The sequence below is a fragment of the Malus sylvestris genome, chromosome 2, assembly GCF_916048215.2.
Source record: "Malus sylvestris chromosome 2, drMalSylv7.2, whole genome shotgun sequence".
In the NCBI taxonomy this organism is placed as follows: Eukaryota; Viridiplantae; Streptophyta; class Magnoliopsida; order Rosales; family Rosaceae; genus Malus; species Malus sylvestris.
The window spans coordinates 26,187,926-26,209,927 of NC_062261.1; the positions used below are offsets into that span (position 1 = coordinate 26,187,926).

Sequence of the window (22,002 nt, forward strand, 5' to 3'; positions counted from 1 at the left end):
TGTTTTTTATTATTTAAAATGTACTATTATTAAGGGGAGAATGAAGAGTTTGAAAGTATTACAATAATTTAGAAGAGGGAGAGTTTTGAATCCAAGACTCATGGGTAGAAACCAAACATCGTACCCACTAGAATATTAAACCACATGCAAGGACTTCATATATTCAGTTTGCAATTTGTAAATATTATCTTATATATATACTAAAAGAGAAAACGTGCTACTGTTCATTCGACAATGTTATTCCTTTTTTGCCCGTCAGTTACTCTGTAAGTTTAGCTTTTTGTGTGTATTATACAGTAAAATGACATTTTTGTCCCTACTGTGCAATAGAAATCTCTCGATTTCTTCAGGATCCCGAGAAATCTAAACACTCAGCTTCACCATCTTTCTTCCATCTCTGCTCTCTTCAATCTTTGCTTCATGATCTCTTCCATCTCGACTTCCTCCGTGATTTCTTCTTTTCTAGTCGACTTCTCTTCCCCAAATTTCACTAGCAACTTTGCTCCAGATCTTTCCAATTGAAAAAACCCACATCATCATCATCTATTCCTCATCACCACAGGTACCTTCTACACCTATTACATGTCAAAATCTGCTTCAAATTTGTGATTTTATATAATTGGACTTTAGAAAAAACTTGATGATTTTGAGGGATCCAATTTAACGGTTAGAAAAAATTTCACTAATTTTCAGGGTTCGTGTGTTGGGGGGAATATTAGAAAATTTGTCATTATTTTTCTAGATTTGTGGTTTTATTTAGGGATTAGAAAAATTTTCATTAGAGCTTTCTCACTTTCTTGCTTAAACGACGAAATGATTTTGGGGATTTTGTTTGTAGCTTCGGATTCCTCATCATCTGGGCCCTTCTAGAGACTTCTTTCTTTCTTTCAGTTGAAAATAGTCTTGAATATACCCATAACTTGGCTGTTTAATTCCTATTTGAACTTTCTCTGGCTGAACGCAAGAACCACGACTGCCACTCAAATACGTTTTTCTATTTGTGTAAGCCTTTTCACCTTTTCTGAAATCAAATTTCTTTTTATGTAATTTGCATGTTTGGTGTGAGACATGTCTCTGAAAAATTTATGTTTTCCAATTGTGTTTCTTGCTAGAATTTGAATGCCGATATGGTTATTCGTAAAGGTTTTTTTTCGTATTTATAGGATACTGATTGTATTATGCATTGCATGGTAGGTGGGAGGTAATATTTGGGTGTTTTGGCACCGGGTGTTTCCAACAATGGGGATAAGATACAGGAAAACTATATGTTTTCAATCTTTGGCCGAACTTATCTACTAGGTGGGAGACCAGATGTTTGACTAAACACAACTTTTTTGTAATAATGCTTTTACATGTTTTTAACTGCACTTTTTTAAGCAGTACGAGAAACGTGGGAAGAATTGAAAGAACATATTAGTGATCCTCAATTCTTCCAAGCTAAAGACAATTAGGATGCCTACGAGGATAGCAAGTCTTAATTTTGTTGTTCCCTTTTTATTGATGATTTTATGTTTGCCTCCCGATAAAATTTGCCAAGGAACTAATGCATCATCTCTTCTGTTTGAATTAGAGCAACTATTTAATGCATCATCTAGCTCTTTAAAAGATCATAATTTGCCTATTCCCGTTGAAAGAAAAATGTCAGAAATTAAGAACAAATTGTTGAGGAAAGAATTAAATTACAATTGTGATGATTTATGTCACATCCCGGCCCAGGCCCCCACCATATCCCGGGCTCGACTCCATCGTGGCACGATATTATCCACTTTAGGCCTCGACCACGCCCTCATGATTTTGTTTATGAGAACTCACATGAGAACTTCCCAGTGGGTCACCCATCATGGGATTCCTCTGGCACGAACTCGCTTAACTTCGGAGTTCCGATATAACCCAAAGCCAGTGAGCTCCCAAAAGGCCTTATGCTAGGTAGAGATGGGAATATACATATAAGGCTTACAGGATCCACTCCCCTGGGCGATGTGGAATGTTACAATCCACCCCCTTTAGGGGCCCGACATCCTTGTCGGCACACATCGGCCCAAGGATTGGCTCTGATACCAAATTGTCACATCCCGCCCTAGGCCCCTACCACATCCGGGCTCGACTCCGTCGTAGCACGATATTGTCCGCTTTGGGCCCTAACCACGCCCTCACGGTTTTGTTTCTGGGAACTCACACGAGAACTTCCCAGTAGGTCACCCATTATGAGATTGCTCTCGCGTGAACTCGCTTAACTTCGGAGCTCTGATGGAACCCGAAGCCAGTTAGCTCCCAAAAGGCCTCGTGCTAGGTAGAGATGGGAATATACATATAAGGCTTATAGGATCCACTCCTTTGGGCGATGTGGGATGTTACAATTTAAGTCGAGAACAATCTGTTTTGGTAACATAGCTTAATGAAACCCAAAAATTTGTCTATGATTGTGTTATTAGTACTATTAATGAAAAAAAGTCAGGTCTCTTTTTTGTTTATGGCCATGGAGGAACTGGAAAAACATTTTTATGTCATATAATAATAAGTAAAATTAGGTTTGAGGGTCAAATTATTTTAACAGTTGCTTCATTTGGAATAGCTTCATTACTTTTACTAGGTGGTAGAACTGCTTACTCCAGATTCAAAATTCCTCTCATAGTTATAGGTTGCTCAACATGTCAAATTAAGAAAGGGACTCATCTTATTAAATTAATTGAAAAAGCAGGTCTTATTATTTAGGATGAAGCTCCTATGAATCATAAACATTGTTTTAAATCATTAGACAAGTCACCTTTTGATATTTAATCACATTCAAATGATTCTAATAAAAGTGCTCCGTTTGGTGGCAAACCCTTTTTATTAGGCGGTGACTTTAGGCAAATTTTACCAGTTATTCCTAGTGGAACAAAAGAAGAGATAATAGATGCCTCTTTAAATAACTATTATTTATGGCCTTTTTTTTTCAAAGTATTTCAGTTGAAGGAAAATATAAGGCTTTCACAAAAGGGATTAAACAATGACCAAAAGAAAAAACTTGCTGATTTTGGATTATACAGATAGGTGATGGCCAAATTAAGGATTGGATTGAAATTCCAGATGATTTACTCATTCATTCATACTCTGATCCTACTCATTCTATTTTTTCAGCAACTTATCTAGACTTTGAAAATAATTTTGCCAGTTTTGAATATTTACGAGAGCGAGCTATTGTTACGCCAAAAAATAATATTGTAACGGAGATAAATGATTATGCAATAGATTTGTTACCTGGTCAAAAACGCATTTATTTAAGCTCTGATTCTTTATACTCATCTTCTGGAAATTTTGAGAGTCTTAGTATAATGTATCCTACAAAATTTCTCAACACACTTGATTTCAATGGCCTTCCTTCCCACAAGTTAATTTTAAATATTGGAATGCCCATTATGTTGCTCCAAAACTTAAACCAATTTTTAGGTTTGTGTAATGGAACAAGATTGGTTGTGAATCAATTATTTGATAGAATTATTGAAGCTAGAATACTTGCTAGCAACAACATTAATTACAAAGTTTTCATTCCTAGAATAACCTTGACAACAACTGAAAACAAATGGCTTTTGGTATTTAAAAGACTTCAATTTCCAATAAGACCATGTCATGCAATGACAATTAACAAAAGTCAGGGACGATCATTGAAACAAGCGGGACTCTGTTTACCACAACCCGTCTTCACTCATGGTCAATTATATGTTGTATTATCTAGAGTCACGTCAAGAGAGGGTCTCAAAGTTTTAATTGCTAACAACAATGAAATGCCAAATACATTTACAAAAAATATAGTTTACAAATATGTTTTGCAAAATTGAACAACAGGTTGAAGCTTGCATACATCTACAATTAAAAACTTATATATTATACATTCGATATATAGACACTTTTTTCCTAACAATATGTATATTTTGCTTGCAGATTTACAAGACAATGAGCATCATGCCAATTCGTGAGTTAAAGCCTCTTTTGAACCAATTCAAAGGCTTACAATGGATAACTGAACTAGTGAGAAAACTATTTTATTACAATGAATTATAGTTCAAATAGCTTATTAATGAATAAAATTTTGAGCATAATTAAATTTCAATTAACATTTATAGGAACCAAGTTTGCAATCACTTTTGGACTTCCAGCTCTGAACGCAATTGAACAAGGAAATCTAAAACTCAAATTTGGAGGTAATTAAAATAATTTTACCAGTTTTTAGCATTTGAGGTTTTAATACCATTTTTTGTAGTTTAACAAACACAATATGCAATTTGTAAAACTTACAAAAATATCATTGTCCTGATCCTAGAAATCAGTGCTCTTCATTCCCTTTAAATAATATGTTACAGGAACAAATAAATCAAGTCATGAAGAATCAATCACATTGCCCACTCATTTTTCAAATGCAATGCACAACTTTTTAATATCAGAAAAATTGTTGATATTATTGGACAACTTTCCAAAGGTTTGTTTTTGCCCTTCAGTTGCTCTTCAAATGTAGCTTTTTTTGGGTGTTACACAATAATATGATGGTTTTGACCCTGGTGTGCAATAGAAATCTCTCGACTTCTTCCTCAGACACCGCTAGAAAAATCGGCTGCTTTGCTATGCAATTGACCATTTCGATCATGCTTCCTTCGCTCCGCTTCATGACCTCTTCGATCCCTGCTTCATGATCTTTTCTGACACACCCCGACCAAGATCAAGGCATGCGGAAGCAATTAAGATAAGAAATATACGAATATTTAAAAACTGAAACTACTAGAGTGCACTAGAAAACAGGAAGTGTTAGGAGTCAATTACAAAAGTAAATACTCCTAATCAGAGCATAATAAGTCTAGGTGCAGTCCAGTAGGACAAGTACTAGTTATACAGTACCAGGAATGTCCTACTATTATTTAGATATGTCAGGACCGCCAAAATCATCATGACCATCGATAGCAAGCTTACCTAAAACCTGGAGGGGAGCAAAATAGGAAACGAGAGTGCGCAAAAACAAATGTTTTAAAAAACCATTTCATTTACCAACATATCTAACTCCTCGCAATAAAACATGTATAATTTTTTCCAAAATCAAGATATATGCATATACATAAATATATATGTAATTATATCAATTCAAATCATGCTTCACATAATCATATTCATATGTATGCCATGGCAAGATATAACAGAGTAAGCAATTCAGGTAAGAATAATTTCATATAAATATAACATGTTAGCCAGAACCCCTGTGGTAGTCTAAAAGGATAAATTCATAGCTCAAAAGTCAATCTAGTTGGAGTCACTACAATGACCTATACAACACTATTGCACAAGAGTCGGAACGAAATGAAAAGGTTTGTACGACAATAATGGGTGTGATATAATCATGCTCAATACTACTCACACATAATAGCTGGGCGATAAATTGCTAGCCAGTCTGTACGACAATAATAGGTGTGATATAATCATGCTCAATACTACTACTCACACATAATAGATGGGCGATAAATCGCTAGTCACCTACGAGTCAGAGCCACCTAAGATGGTCTATACGATAGGACTATACACCTAAATTGGATCCAATATGAGCATATGGTGCGGGAGGTGACATAATAAACAGGCTTGTGCCATATCCCTAGCAAAATCACAATCACCCTAGGTGCAGTTTTATGAGCTCAACATTATTCAATCACATATCGCACCATTGATAATTCACATAACCAAACATAACTCACCAAAGCTTACCTGAGCGTCCACAACACCACAATTATATATATAATGCATCATATATCAATTCATACACGAATTGTAAATTTATATGCATGGCATTCAAGGCATATTTTCATTTAAACATATTTTCTAGGAAAATTTTAAGTAAATAAATATATACTGAAAACCAAAAGCTCACCACTCACTGGTATGTCGAAGGGTCATAGCCCCCGAGTCGCACTTGAACGCACTCGTCATCGGGATAAGTATCACCTATATGCGAATTAACTATAAAAACGTTATTTAAAGCACATAGGAAAAACTAGCTAATAACTTGTCATACATAACTCAAATTGGGTATATGAATATAGCATAGTGACCTATACAATCTCAGGATGGTCCCCAAATTTTTAAAATAATTTTTCATCGACCCACGTGCCGGTGAGTGCACGGCAAGACGCGCGGCCACACGCAAGAAACCCTAACGGAAACAGTAACGGCAGTTAGGGAATATTTTGCTAAATCCTAACAGATTTTGTCAAACTTAACTGACGGCGTTAGAATATTCCGTCATCTGTCGTCTTCAATCTCAGACTCTGACGACCGTTGCCGTTGCCAAAAAACAGAGAATTTTTCAAATCGCTACATCTCACTCATTTTTCATCCATTTCCTACGAAATTTGCACCAAAATGAAGCTTACAACTTGAAGAACATTTCCTTACCAATTTGAAGCTCCAAAAGTTAAATTTTTGGGTTTTTTTTTAAGAGTGATTTTATATGAAATTTAATAATTTTTGAGGTTTTGCAAAATTCTTCTATTAAATATGGGACATCAGCTGGAGTAAATAACAGAGCAAGTAATCTTTGAAAGAGATAATTTATGTTCAATTATACATAATTAGAATTTGTGTTTGTACTTTTTGTGTTGTTGAAATGAATTGTAATTGTTACCTCAGGAGGTTGTTAAACATTTGAAATGGATTCTTAATTGGTTTTCGTTATACGAATTCGACGTGCAATTTGTTGATGGATGGCAGGTATAAATGAATCTTTGTAGAAAAAAAGGTGCAGCGCTAGGAAATCGGGGGCTGTTAGTGTTTGTGTGTGTTTTCTATATGTATTTCAATGGAAGTTATCTTCAATGGTGGAGAGAGTTTCAGAGAGAAGAAGCTGCAAAGAACATGTCTCTTCAAATTTCATCCACACTTTTACAAAATACATTCCAACCGTTATATGAAGAAAGGAAGGAAGATCCTTCACTCTCTAACATACAATACAATCTTAGCCATTCATTGCTATCATCCTATGAGATGATGCCACATGACTTATTCTATTACTTAGACTAGAAACATGATTAAAATGCCATGTGGACTATGATCCAATGGCTCACATTCATGCTGAAACAAAACATAAAACATGATCCTTGCTGCCAAGCTTCAGCTAAAAGGTTACACACCAACACTCCCTTCTCACCCTTTGGCTGATTTAACTCCAAGTAGCTCCCTTAGATACACAAATCGATCTTTAGGCAAAGCCTTAGTAAGGATATCTGCAATCTGCTCCTCTGTCCTGCAGTACACCAACTCAATTTCTTTGGCTTGAATTGCTTCTCGGATGAAGTGGAACTTCCTGTTGATGTGTCTTGTCTTTTGATGAAAGACTGGATTCTTTGCCATAGCAATGATTGATGTATTATCACACAAGATCTGAGTTCCTTCCACTTGTTCTTCTCCAAAGTCTTCTAGAACAAATCTCAGCCGCTTTGCTTGTGATGTAGCTTCTGCTGCACTAACATATTCTGCTTCTGCAGTAGACAGTGCCACAGTGTTTTGTTTGATTGAAGCCCATGAGAACATACCAGATCCTAGTGTGAATGCATACCCTGAAGTACTTCTCATATCATCCTCACTTCCAACCTAATCACTATCACAATAGCCAATTAGGGTTGTAGCTTTTCCCCTTTCAAAGACAATACCAAAATCGATTGTTCCCTGGATGTATCTCAGTACCCTCTTAGTTGTTCCCATATGTTTCTTAATGGGATTATGCATGAACCTTGCCAATAGACTTGCTGCAAACATCACATCAGGTCTAGTTGCAGTTAAATAGAGCAGACTTCCAACAAGCTACCTATACTCCCCTTCATCCGCAGCTTCACTTCCATCAACTTTGCTCAACCTCTCATTCATTGCAAGTGGAGTAGCAACTAATTTGCACTCTTTCAGACCAAACTTCTCAATTAATTTCTGTGCATATTTCTTTTGGTGTATAAAAATGCTGTTCTTAGTTTGCAACACACCCATTCCAAGAAAATGATGTAATAAGCCCAAATCAGTCATCTCATAGTGTTTCATCATGTCATTTCTAAATTCTTCAAGCATTTATGGACTGCTACCAGTATATACAATGTCATCTACATATAGAGAGACAATAATGATACCTAAGTCATTACTTGTCTTAACATACAAAGTTGCCTCACTTGAACTCTTCTCAAACCTTGCACTATTGAAATATGCATTAATCTTATCATACCAGGCTCTTGGTGCCTGTTTCAAGCCATATAGAGCCTTGTTCAACTTGTACACCTTTGTTTCTTCACTTTCCTTCACAAAGCCTTGAGGTTGCTCAACATACACTTCTTCTTTCAGTACCCCATTGAGAAATGCAGACTTTACATCTAATTGATACAAGTTCCATTTCTTCTGTGCAGCAAGCGCAATCAAGGTTCTAATCGTATCCAACCGTGCCACAGGGGCAAAAGTTTCATTATAGTCGATTCCGGGCTTTTGTGAATAGCCTTTAGCCACCAGCCGAGCCTTATTCTTCTGCACAGTACCATCCAGATTAAGTTTTGTCTTATAGACCCATTTAACACCAATAACAGGCTTGTCATATGGTCTCTCAACAAGCTGCCATGTGTTGTTCTTCTCAATCATGTCCAATTCAGTTTTCATTACACTCCTCCATGAATCATCCTTAGCTGCATCCTCATAACTTTCTGGTTCAATAACACACATGTTGCATTGAGCCATGATTTCATTGATACTTCTCCATTTCTTAGGTGTATCATCATAAGTTGGAGATCTCTCAAACACATTCTCACTTTGAGAAACATTATATTCTTCAAACTGAGAATTTTCATCAATCTCACAGATTTCATTAGCATTCTTATGTTCAGTGATAACTGGAAATGTCACACCAGTATTTATATTGCAGTTCCAATCCCAAGAGTTATTCTCATCAAATGTGACATCCCTTGAGAGAACAATCTTTCTTGAAATGGGATCAAACAATCTGTAGCCCTTCTTACTTGAACCATAGCCTACAAAGATACACTTGTGACTGTTTTCTTCCAATTTATGTCTGAGATTGGAAGGTATATGCACATAGCACAATGAGCCAAATATCTTCAAATGAGCTATTCTAGGTTTTCTGCCATTGTAAGCTTCAAATGGGGTTGACTTCTTCAAAGCTTTGGTAGGACACCTATTGATCAAATAGACTGCAGTATTCACTGCTTCTGCCCAAAATGCATATGGAAGGTTTTTCTCATGTAGCATTGACTTTGCCATCTCCACCACAGTCCTATTCTTTCTTTCTGACACTCCATTTTGTTGAGGAGTGTAGGCCATAGTCAATTGTCTCTGAATTCCTTGTCCATTACAGTATCTGTCAAACTCTACAGAAAGGAATTCTCCCCCTCGATCACTCATGAGACATTTAACCTTATATCCACATTGTAACTCAGTCATTGCCTTGAACTTTTTGAAACATTCAAACACATCAGACTTGTTTCTCAAAAAATACACCCATGACATCCTTGTGCAGTCATCTGTAAACAACAAGAAGTATTTGTTTCCAGAGTGAGACTCTACTTGCATTAGACCACAGATATCTGTATGAATCAACTCCAGTGGATCTCTAGCTCTCCAAGACGATTGAGAAGGGAATGAGTCCCTGTGTTGTTTACCCAACATGTAGCCTTCACACACACTTTGAGACATTTCTAATTTAGGCAATCCATGCACCAGCCCCTGTTCTTCAAGTACCTTGAGACTTCTCTCATTCAAATGACCCAATCTCTTATGCCATATCTGAGAGCAATGTGTGACACCTACTCTTAGTGCATATTGTGTTGCAGGCAACATTTTCAAAGGGAAATATCTATTGTTGGTCATATGCACCCTCACTACTAAATTATCCAGTGACCAACCATAAAAAATATTAACTATATCACCTCCAAACAACAAATAATAACCATTTTCCATCATTTGTCCTACACTGAGAAGATTTTCTTCAAGTCCATGAACAAGCATTACTTTTTGTATATGTTTTCTTCCCAATTTAGTTTCAATCACCAAAGTTCCCTTTCCTACCACTTGACAAATTTCTCCAGTTCCCATCTTTACTTTGGAGGTCAAATCTTTCTGAACATTGACCAATAATCTCTCATCTCCTGTCATGTGGTTACTGCAACCACTATCAATGTACCATGAGTTATTGACTTTCACATCAGTCACTACATTGCAGGCATAAAACAATGATCATGTTTCTCCCATCTGCTTTACATAATTAACTTTCTGCACTCCTTTATTCTCATGACAGTCTCTTATAGAATGGCCTAGCTTACCACAGCCTGTGCACTTTGGTTTACCTTTATACTAACATTTCCCATAGTGCAACCTGTCACACCACTTACAATCACCCTGAACGTTGTTTTGCTTCTGAGCATAATTAGGCCTATGATCCCAGTTCATTTGAGTATTATTCTGTCTCTAAGAATAATTGGGTTTGTGATCCCAACTCATTTGAGTGTTACACTGCTTCTGAACAAAGTTTGGTTTATGATCCCAACTTTTTCCCATTGACTTCCAACTCTCTTGAGACCTCTGATTCCCAGAAAATCCACCACTTTTGACACCCTTAGATGCTACATTTAAACTTGCAAATGCCCTCTCAGTCGAAGACTTAGTATGTAAATCAAGCCTCTGTTCGAATCCTTTTAGAGAAGCTACAACTTCTTGAACCTCAATAGTTTCAAGATCTCTAGAATGCTCAATTACAAAACAAATTGCATCATATGTTTTCGGAAGACTAATAAGTAATTTCTGCACAATTCTCTCCCTAGATAGTTCTTCTCCATAACTTTTCATTTGATTAATGATATCAAACAATCGAGAGAGATATACAGATAATGATTCACTATCCTTCATACGAGTATATTCAAAATCTCTACGTAAACCTTGCAATTTTACATTTCTTACTTGTTTATCTCCTCGGAATTCACCCTTCAGAACATCCCAAGCTCCTTTGGATGTCTCTTCATTCACGATTCTGGGAAAGATTTGATCCGAGACTGCACCTTGTATCATTCCAAGCACACGAGCATCCTTCATCATAATCTCACTGAATGACACTGCATCCGTCGTCTCCTTCTTCGTCTCGTCGACCACAGCTTTCTCAGACTTCGGATTTGGAGGTTCAAAGCCATTTTCTACCAGCTCCCACAAACCATACGATTTCAGTATAGTTGTCATACGAATCCTCCAAAATTCATAGTTCTCTCCATTGAAGACCGGAGCTCTAAGCTCGACATTGCCGGACCCAGCCATATTAGACTTGGATACAAGAAATCACAATTTCCAGATTCGATTGAAGCTTAAAGATGTAGCTCAATCGCACATATTTCACGCCCAGATTAGACGATGAAACTAGGCTCTGAGGCCATGTTAGTGTTTGTGTGTGTTTTCTATATGTATTTCAATGGAAGTTATCTTCAATGGTGGAGAGAGTTTCAGAGAGAAGCTGCAAAGAACATGTCTCTTCAAATTTCATCCACACTTTTACAAAATACATTCTAACCGTTATATGAAGAAAGGAAGGGAGATCCTTCACTCTCTAACATACAATACAATCTTAGCCATTCATTGCTATCCTCCTATGAGATGATGCCACATGACTTATTACTTAGACTAGAAACATGATTAAAATGCCATGTGGACTATGATCCAATGGCTCACATTCAAGCTGAAACAAAACATAAAACATGACCCTTGCTGCCAAGCTTCAGCTAAAGGGTTACACACCAACAGGGGCCAGACGCCTTGCCTCTTCAACTCGCCTCTCCCTATTCCGTTTGTTTTTGCTGCTGCCTATCTGTGGGTAGCCTTCAATTTCCATATAAAGTTTGCATTCTTCTTGGTTTCTAGAATTTGGGTTTTTTTTATTCTTTCTCAATTTTACCAGAGTTGGTTACTCTTGGTAATATTTGGAATTGTGTTCTTAATATGTTTTTACCACTAATTGGAGCAGCTTAATTTGGCAAACTACTTGTATATACAGTTTGGGATTCTGCTCTCACAATCCTACTTTGTATACAAATTATGTTTCCATCAATACTTTCTTCTGTATTTCAAGATTTAGGTCTGATCCAATATTATCCGTTTTTATTTTATTTTTCCTTTGAAGTATTAGTGGGGTTTAATGTTATTTATGATTATTGTTAGCAGCTAATAATGAGTTCAGTTTAAGTTTGCAATTTTATATTAGTATATTGTTTAAAATTGTTACTATTTTCATGGAAGATTATGTTAATGGAGAATCCAGTTTATAATTTTCACACATGGTCTCTAATGTCTACTCACAATACTGTAAGCCATAATCATGACTTCTAAAAATTGGAATCAATCTAATCATTCTCAAAGTACCCCTTATCTTAATGTAATAGATTGTGAAATATATACTTCTATCAGTAGATGGTGACTCAAACAATTCACTAATGAAGCGCACAAGATAACTATTTCAAAGTACGTTTAACAACTCCAGTTCATTTGGAACTTGATTAGTTCACTAAATGTATTCATATCGTCATTTATAGAATCTTAGCCTTCACTAATGTCATTGCATATAATTAAATGACGTAATTCAGCATTTCAACAATATAAAATTTTAGTTTCCACTTATATGTGTTAATGGATACAGGAGTTTAGCTTGGCCAATTAATTCATATGATTCCATGGTGAGGAATAGCTTGACTTACTATCTCAACTTGCGGCATTGGTTAGGTGACACTCAACAATTGTATTTTCTTCCTACATTTGCTTATGGTGGATTGTCCTGGTCCTGGTGGATACACCTGCCGTTTTCCTTTTCACCATGACCTCTACTACAATCCCATCACCTCCCTTTTCCTTTGCTTTTGACATCGTTCTTTTTCTATGTAAGCTCTGAAACCTTCGTAGAACTCATGCATGTTGTGGTGATTTCATGGTTTGGCTATCAATCCCTTTCAATTTTTATTTACATATTATTCATTCCATTGTCAGTGGATCCCATCCCAATTAGGGCTCACCCACCTCACCCTCACCCTCACCCTCACCCACGACCTCATCCCCCATTTCATACTTTTAGATTTCCATTCCTTTTTCACTCAGCCGAGTCGCCGCCCACCTCACTCACGGCCTTTCATCCAAAAATTTCGTTCTCCCTAGTATGGCCATTATAAATGTACTAGTATTTGTTTGAACTGAATCATCAAGCACGGTCCAACTTATTTTTGCTTTCTTAATGCTGATTTACATAGTTGTAATTTAGTTTTGGATTCGGCATGATGCATCCACTGAATTTATGAGATCTTATTTGGTAATTTCTATTGTAGACTTCTAAAATGCTATTAGCATTTTGATGATTAGTATTAGTAGCGTCTGCTTTTCAGCTTTTACTTGATACCAGTTAACTTGATATATCTTGTTCCTTGCCAGGTTCAGCTTCTGGATTAAGAACTTCCCAGAAACCTCTGTTCGAGATGAGGTAATGATTAATTTGATGTGTTAATGGAATTTCTTGGAGGTCGCACTTGGTGCGATGGCAAGTGCCTTCGCCCATGAGTGGTAGGTCTCGGGTTCGAGACTTGAGAGCAGCCTCTCCATAAATGGGGGTAAGGCTAGCCGACATTTACCTCTCCCAGACCCTGCGTAAAGCGGGAGCCTTGTGCACTGGGTACAACCTTTTTTTAATGGAATTTCTTCTTAGCCTTTATTTAATGAAGTACTAATAAGTTTTCCTCTTTCTTTGGTTTTGTGTTTATCTCTATTTCTCTTCACAGCCGACCAATGTAGGAAGATGTAAGTTACACTGCTTTTGAGCTTATCTTTGTTATGGCTCTCTTTGGTATTTTCTCTATCTTTTCTCATATTTGAGATTGGGAATATGGTTGAGTTCTACTGGTTTTCCATTCTCTCCTCACCCCAAAACCCTAGAAGAAAAATAAACAAGAGATGGCATGTGTTTGACATCTACCTGATATTGCCATCCTGATTCTAAGATTGTTATGTCTTTGTAATTTTACAGCAATCTCTGGTTTCTCTGTCACAATTACATTGAGAGGAACAGACTTTAATTGCTTGGCATCACTTGCTTGCTAATCACCTCGTAAACTTTCATACCTATAGCAGAGTTAACTGCATTACTTGATTACAACTTTCGATTTGGACTTATTGTATAAACACAGTTGCAGAGGCACGATAAAGAACAAAACCAATAACAAAAGTCAAGAATACTTGGAGTAGACATGGAACTGGAAAATATAGAGGTTGCAGGGGTCATCTATCCGCATTTCTGGTCAATCAACTAGAAGAAAGCCTTTAGGTTGCACTTTCAATTGGATGTGTGCTTTATTCAATCATTTACATACTCAACACCCCAATACACGTATAAAGGGGCATAACCACTTGCATTTGTTTACGGACATTTACTATACTTAGTACTTGAGTCTCTTGAGTCTTTTGAGTCCATCAAATGAGTTTTTGGTGAAATCACTTGCCATTAATCAAGGCAGGTCATATGCCAGAGTAAAGACTAGAGTCTGTATTACTGCTTTGTGTTTTTATGCATATTTCTTTTAATTTTCCTTTTGTTGACTTGGTGCCACTAACCAAAGACATTTGCGTTAAAAAGAATATGTGTTATATGCAACTTTATATAATCAATTTTAGAAGATTTATTTGAATGAATGATGATTTGGTGTTCAAATAATTTAGTATTCGGAACCGTAAACTGGCAAGAACCGAATTGGAACCGGTGTAGACCGAACTGTAAAGTTTTAGTAATAAATTTAAATGAAACCGCACCAAACCGAACCGTTGATATTTTCCAATTCCAGTTCTGGTTTAAGGGTGGAACCGCACAGTGCCCATCCCTAGCATCAACCGTGACACTAGATGGAAGTGTGACAAGGATGGCAATGATGTCTAACATAGTCGGGCTTATTGGGCCAAAAGAAAGAATCATCATATTGGTGGTCGGGTGATGAGTATATTTTATATTATATATTTTACCCTAATCTTAGTATATTTTGGTTAATATATTGGAAGAAATTTGATACTTTGAATTGTATTTTTAATATAGGACTTTCTACTTCCTCTGGAGCAAAACAGGATTAAATGGACGAATTTTGGAGTAATTCCAGTTGAAGGACGTTCGTGAGTCACTTAGCTTGATCGTATCAAAAATTGGGATTTTTCCACCAAGCGGTTATTTTCTGACGATGAAATAAAGAAGTAGTGCGCAGTGCTGGAAAATGACGTTTTTGGACTTAAATTGCGTTTTTGGAGCCCAAGATGACCTCGGATAGGTTCGTGGCCTTCTGGAGAAGTGTTCAGAATATTCCAAACATTAAATCCAGCTATATTGGGCCAGTTTTGGAGCAGCTTATGGGTCCAAAACGTGGCTGTTCAGATTTTAGGCGAATTTTACTATTTAATTTAGGGTTATGTTTCCTATTTTATTGGATTATTAATTTTAGTTTTTAGGGTTTGTGTGGAGGCTTGGCAGATATATTGCTTGGCCCTCTACAGTTTTTCTCTACGCTTTCTTTTATGCAATTTTGGAGACAGAGAGAAGTGCTAGGGTTTTGGAGATTTTCTACTTGAATGTGTTTTCAATCCTTTTCTTAATAATATTTTCTACGATTCCAATTATGAATATGCGGAACTAATTTCTTTTGCTAGGGCGAAGCCTTGAGCCTTAGCATGAATATGTGATTTTTATTTAATTGCTTATGATTGATTGCATGCGTACTTTGAATTGTTAATCACCGAAATAAAAACTATCTAATTGTTTTAATGCTTGATCACCATTAGGATTTTTAGAAAAGTAATTTGATGCAATTTTGGTCGGAAGGTTCCCTGAAATTGACACTGGCTTCTTGTGATTAATAATTGTAATTTCTCTTAGGATGAATATCACGTCTTAAGGATTGCATGGTTTTTCAAAGGATTTTCATAAAGCATAATGAGTCTTTCATGTTTAGATTTGATCCGAACGTCCGGACGGGTTGCATGTTAGATATATGTTCTATGTTGGAGGTTCCAAGTAGAATATGAATTAGGAAAATCTAACCTTCAAAGTGGCATGTGTAGATCATAAGTAATTGGTAAAAATTCATAGGATTGCTAGGTGATGGTGGAACCCTAGTGCTTTCTTAATTTTATTCTCCTAAAACTATTTTCTTTCTCTCTAGCTCTAATATTGCAGATTGTTTATTTTAATTCATTAATTTCGTTTTCAATTTAATTAGGTTATAAAATCAATCACTTCAATTTCTACTTTACAATAATTAAATGGAGTCTGATTAGTTCGAATTATTTAATAATCCCTGTGGAGACGACCTTGCGAGATCCGTTTATACTACAATAACCTTGTGATTCTTGCAAGTAAAATAGGAGATTTAAGCCATTTCACATGAGTTGTAAAAATCCTATCAAGAAAATGGCGCCGTTGCCGGGCACCAAAGGCCGCCATCAGGAGTTCTTAGTCCATGTTGATCTCAATGCTAAAGATCTTAATGGCGTCGAATATGCCCAGACTCTTCCATGAGTCGTTGAAAAAGGATTCCATTTGGTTGACCCACGTGGCCCAAGCAGTTGAGGCCAAAGGCTAGGCCACCTAACGCTTGGTAAACTCTTACTTAGCCTAGTCGCCGCCTTAGAAAAGAAGTTCTATCATATTTTTCTTCATCAGTGAGGTAATGGAGTTCAGGATATAATCCTTGAACAGAGGGCCAAAGACTTGGTGGCTAGCATCATATTCATCACAATGACTAAATAGTTTTGTGGTTTAGTGATCGACGGAGCTTTTGATTATTTGAAGCTCATCGGAGATCTTTTGGCAATAAGAATAGGAGGTTCGAGTTTGAGTCGTTTGGAAAGGTTTAAAGGTTGGATGAATTATGGAAAATAGGTTAGATTTCTGGGAATTTGAAAGGTTGAATTCAAGTACGCAGAGTTTTTGGAGGCTTTTATACACAAAACCTTGGGGAGTTTAGGGTTCTAATTTTTTATAACCGAGAAAATCTAGAGTGAACATAGGATTTAACGATGCGTTTGAGCTGCTTCACGCTGCCCAAGTGAACACGGGGCTGATGTGTCTCGATTTTCAAAGCATGTCCATCAAGGATGGACGTTTCGGTGGCCAGGCTGTCTCGAGAGTGCAGTGTGTGGAATGGACAAAGATAGAGAGACCCTGTAAGCAAGGTTCTAAAAAACGCTAGGCGCTAGTCAGGCGATGGGCTAAAGCCCAACGCTTAGGCAGCTAGGTAGGGTCTAGGCAGACGCCTAGGCGAACTAGGCGGATTTATGTTAATCTATTATATTTTGTGTAAATAAGTGTCTATTTATACTTAAAATATATATAATTTAATCATAAACTACAAAATAAAGTGACATATGGATTATGAAGTATTAGAACATAATGAAAACATGGGGTACAAGCATATAATATGTGCTCATTTAAGTATTCAACAAGTTTCTTACAATTTATTGAAAGTTATGTACTTTCTGTCTAAATAAGTCATAACCTAGGCGGGTCTGGACGGGTTAGGCAGGTGCTTAAGAGGTCTATGCAGGCGTCTCAGCAGGTCTAACGCCCTTTCTTAATTTTCAAATGTCTAGGCATTAATTGGGGTGGTAACTAGCTGCCTAGCGCCTAAACGAGATTTAGGTAGGGCTAGGCAGAGATTTTTAGAACAGTGCCCATAAGAATTCGACACATGGCAACATTGTGTCAGTTGAGGCAAAGTGGCGTGAACATAGAAATCAATGCAATAAATGCTAATTAGAGGTTGGTTGAGAAGCATCTGCTTCTTCAATCTCTGGCCAGGTGTTCATGGGCGAGGATTTGAGAAGCGAAGGAATAATGTTTTCAACCTGAAATATTAGGTTTGGGCCAAATAAGGATAACCTAGCTTGAGTAACTCTTGGCACAATAATAGATTTCTCAGGCTAAATGATAGTCAACCCAAGTAATGATTTGGTCAAATCTCGGTAGAAGTAGAAACCATAGAGGATTGGATCTAGGAATGATTCGGTTGAGTCCTGATTGAATTGAAACTCCTAATTGACACACAAATTAACCCTATTGTTAACAATTGTAGCAAAGATGTAAGTAGGGATCGTTCTAGATCGGGGATTAACTAGGGCTGCTAATCTACACAAAAATTGACTCAAAAACACAAAACTAGGCTTGAAAACACTTAACTAGACTCAAGGAACTCAAAACAAACTCAAAAGACTCAAAACAGCACAAAACAATCAAATAGACTCAAATTAGACACTAGAGGGTGAATTGGACGAAAATTGATTTTAACTTACTCAAAACACTTAAAAACACAAATTGGATAGATTCTAACTAACTTGACACATCAAAGTAAAGGGGATTGGGTTTTTGACGAATTTAAAGTTAAACTAAATAGATTTAAGACTCTAAATAACTTTGGACGAAATTGGTGATTTAATGGGTGAATGGCTAGCTAGAGGGTTCTTCTCTACACATGACACACTTGCATACAAATCGATTTCTTATTGCTTTTCCAATAAACCATGAACCTCAACGCCCTAGATTAACCGTCAACAACACTAATTAACCCTCAGATTTTCCTTAACTCATTGAATTGGATAGACAACTCATCGGCAACCAAATTATTCTTCAATAGTTCCCTACATGAACAACATAATAGAGATGCAATCAAAGATCATTAAACTTTGTGAAAATCATAAGCATTGACAAGGCATTCGTAACTATGACAGCATGATACTCCTGCCAGGAATTCACTTAACACGATTGTGACTAGCAACCTCCATTACTTGTGAATATAAGTTTATAACTATTAGGTGAAATTCCCTTATATTCTAACATCAAATCCCTGCATGCAAACTAAGTGTGCACCCTTAATCAACCAACAAGAATAAGCTATGAATCAAACATTTAAGTAAATTGCATTCACGATTCATGAAATCATAATTGGAAGTAATCAATTCATATTGCAAATATGTTCATGGCTTTGAATTTCCCCCTAGTTAAAACAAGTTTAGCTCCTCATGTTTGCAATTAAACAAAGACAATTAAATTTAAACATTAAAGCAACGGATAGAATACACCTAGAAACGCTCCAATAATCCAACGTCTTGAATGGCAAGCATGGCTCCAGGGGTCTCCTCTCCTATCTCCTTGCAAAGTTGCAACACAATGGGATGAATGTGTATGAGTGATGTACGGGACGAATTTATGATGGAAGGTGGGTTATTTCTGAGTGCTACAACACTTTATATTTATAGGGAGAATGTAAGGCACGGCTAGGGTGAGTAGGAAGAGAATTAGGACTCCAAATCATCAAGGAATAAGGATACTTCTAATCAGATTCCAGGGAGGAAAAAAATTAATGTGTTTAGATGGATTAGGACTCCTAAATTCAGATGGAAAGGATTTAGAATAGGATAAGGACTCCTTTTGCAGCTGGAGATAAGGTAGGATAAGATTATGATAGGATAAGATAAGATAAAGTTAGTTTGGATAAGATAAGGTTGGATAAGGTTTTGGATAATGTTTCCTTCTTTTGAGCTGATTCCTTATCTTATTTGTCTTGAATTGATTTTCTTCATCTCCTTAGCATATTCCTAGCCTTTTGAACTTCAAAAACGTCCATCCACCTTGCTTCATACATGTGCTATCCATTCTTGGCTAAAAAAATGCTCCAAAATGCACTTTCTTGCCTACTTTATCATTTGGACCTACAAACACACGAAAATAGTTTAAAACACTATAATAAGTAAGAACTAACAACATAAATGCAAGAAAACAAGCTAACTAAATTGCATAAATATGCTCCTATCACTAATGATTAGGATGGTTTTGATAGGACTCGAATCATTCCAAGAATCAAAACATGACTGATCAAATAAGGGAAGTGAATTGAACACATAAGAGGACTAGGTTCAGAATCCTGGTTCAAGTTAAAGTGTTCGAGACAATGACCAAACTAGTTTTGGTTAATGATGGGATAATATCAAGAATATACAAGTATATGCCGAATAGTCATAGTCCTGTTGAAACTTTACTTCGGTATATGTGGTCATCATGAAATTCACCCCTATAAATAGAAGTTGTTTGGTAATATGGAGAAGACCTTCAACTCACCTGTTGAAACTTTACTTCGGTATACGTGGTCATCATGAAATTCACCCCTATAAATAGAAGTTGTTTGGTAATATGGAGAAGACCTTCAACTCAACACATAAACACTCTGCACAAAACCTTTCTACACAGATCTTTGTCACACTCTGAGAAATTACTAATTACCCTAACCACTTCGTCAACACATCTTCAATTTAGAGTAACAACTCTGTGTTGACAATCGGAGACATCTTTAGTTTGGATTAAGAACATTGGAGCCATAGAATTCGACGGTCAAGAAGTTTCTTCAGTTTGGATTAACAACACTACTTCAAGTTCGGCTAATTACTTATCCAAGTCTCTGTGAGTAAGGAGTCTTTGTTCTTGAAGGAAAAAATTTTGTCCTAGCTAAGAATATGTGAGAACATTTGAACACATAAGCAAACTAATAACACTTTAAACTAGGCATGCATTAAAAAACAATTCTAAAACCCATGACTTTCAAAGCCTAGTGAATGGTGAACCACAAGACTCTTTAACAACATTAAAGAGAAGAAAGGATTTTGAGATTCATTACCCTAGAAGCTCATCCTTGTTTACACAAGGGATTCACCCAAGTGGAGGGCCTTCAAGTCACCTCCTAGCTCGTTAGATCTTCCTTGTGTTTTTCTTCCTTTTGATACTCCTTTGCTCCTTGAGGATGTGAGGAAAAGATCTCCAAGAACACCAAAGCTTTAGTGTCTCTAAGTCTCCACACCAAGGATGATGTGTGAAGATGAAATGGATGACTTAGAGGAAGAAAGATTGCTAGCTATCCTTCCCCTAAATGGCCGGCCTGTATGGAGAAAAAGAGAGAAAAAGTTTCTCTTCTTTTCCTCAAGAAAACTGTAGTGAGAGAATGGCTATAAAGTTGCCTTTATACCTCCTCACATGTGAGTGGCAAACTTGCAATTAACCCAAGTTTGCTACCACTCACCCTTGGCCGGTTTTGACTTTGTTTTTGGGTTAATTTTCATTTAGTTTTAGCTGTCACACAACCTAAACTCAATAGGCATTGTGGACCACAAACCCTTTTGGGCCCCGAAACTCAAAACCAACTTAAAAGCCCAATACAAACCTTTCGTAAGATTAATTAACTAATTAATTAATCTTGACCATTCTCAATTAAACTATTTAATTGCTTTTCCATCTCATATATATTTCTTCATATTCATCCTTACTCGGTGTACGATCCATTAGGTTGTTACTCTTAACGATCAATTGTGAATTGAAACTACATTTCAATTCTCCCTTTGATGAAGATTAGTGTTTGCTAATCCTTAGGGCTTCCACAAACCATGAGTGACACCTAGCAATATGTCATGGCTACCCAAGCTAAGTAGAAGTGGTTGGAGAACCTATCCAGTTACAAGTACAACGCAATACCGTCTTTCTCTAATACAATACTCTTAATCATATTGTTTGAGTGATAGTTTGTTTCATGTCTACTATCCAATGTGATACTTCTCTATATGATTCAATTGAATATGATTTGGAACAAAATTCCTAAGTCATATTCGTATGCTTTGATCAAAGACTCCCGAATCATATCTTAGAGTATTCTCCCTCCACCATGGAAGGTTAGAGATCCCTTGTTGTGCATTCATATGCCTACATGACTAGATAGCTTGACCCCAACAATGCCGTGGACACTCTCAATGGAATGCCTTTAACATGATCAAAGATCAAGGATCCAACCATTAGACAAGTATGATGCCTCAGGTCAAAGGACTACTTTGCATATTGCAACTTAAGAGTTCTTACATGACATGTATGTTCGAACTCCTTTTTTATCGTTGTTCAGTGTACTCAATTACTTTCGAGCACCTATG

At 36.7% G+C, this 22,002-nt stretch overlaps 1 protein-coding gene and 1 long non-coding RNA gene across 5 annotated transcripts; both read left to right on the forward strand.

Moving 5' to 3' along the window:
• Positions 1 to 356: 356 nt before the first annotated feature.
• On the forward strand, positions 357 to 4,453 carry LOC126581919 (uncharacterized). Its single transcript, XR_007609198.1, has 5 exons — positions 357 to 562; positions 1,195 to 1,299; positions 3,922 to 4,008; positions 4,104 to 4,181; positions 4,341 to 4,453. It is a non-coding gene; the product is annotated as an uncharacterized LOC126581919 (long non-coding RNA).
• Positions 4,454 to 11,537: 7,084 nt separating this feature from the next.
• Positions 11,538 to 15,074, forward strand: LOC126581901 (uncharacterized). 4 transcript variants are annotated; one of them, XR_007609193.1, is made up of 4 exons: positions 11,538 to 11,848; positions 12,668 to 12,905; positions 13,447 to 13,495; positions 13,791 to 15,074. XR_007609193.1 is itself a non-coding variant. In XM_050245837.1 (4 exons), the coding sequence occupies exons 1-4, from the start codon at positions 11,733 to 11,735 to the stop codon at positions 13,801 to 13,803; spliced, it is 261 nt and encodes an 86-aa protein (XP_050101794.1). In that variant the 5' UTR covers positions 11,538 to 11,732; the 3' UTR covers positions 13,804 to 15,074. The 4 variants fall into 4 exon arrangements, 2 of the variants coding, with proteins under 2 accessions (XP_050101794.1, XP_050101803.1); XM_050245837.1 differs by having other exon boundaries at positions 12,668 to 12,750; XM_050245846.1 differs by lacking the exon at positions 12,668 to 12,905 and having other exon boundaries at positions 13,791 to 13,809; positions 14,036 to 15,074.
• The last annotated feature ends 6,928 nt before the right edge of the window (positions 15,075 to 22,002 follow it).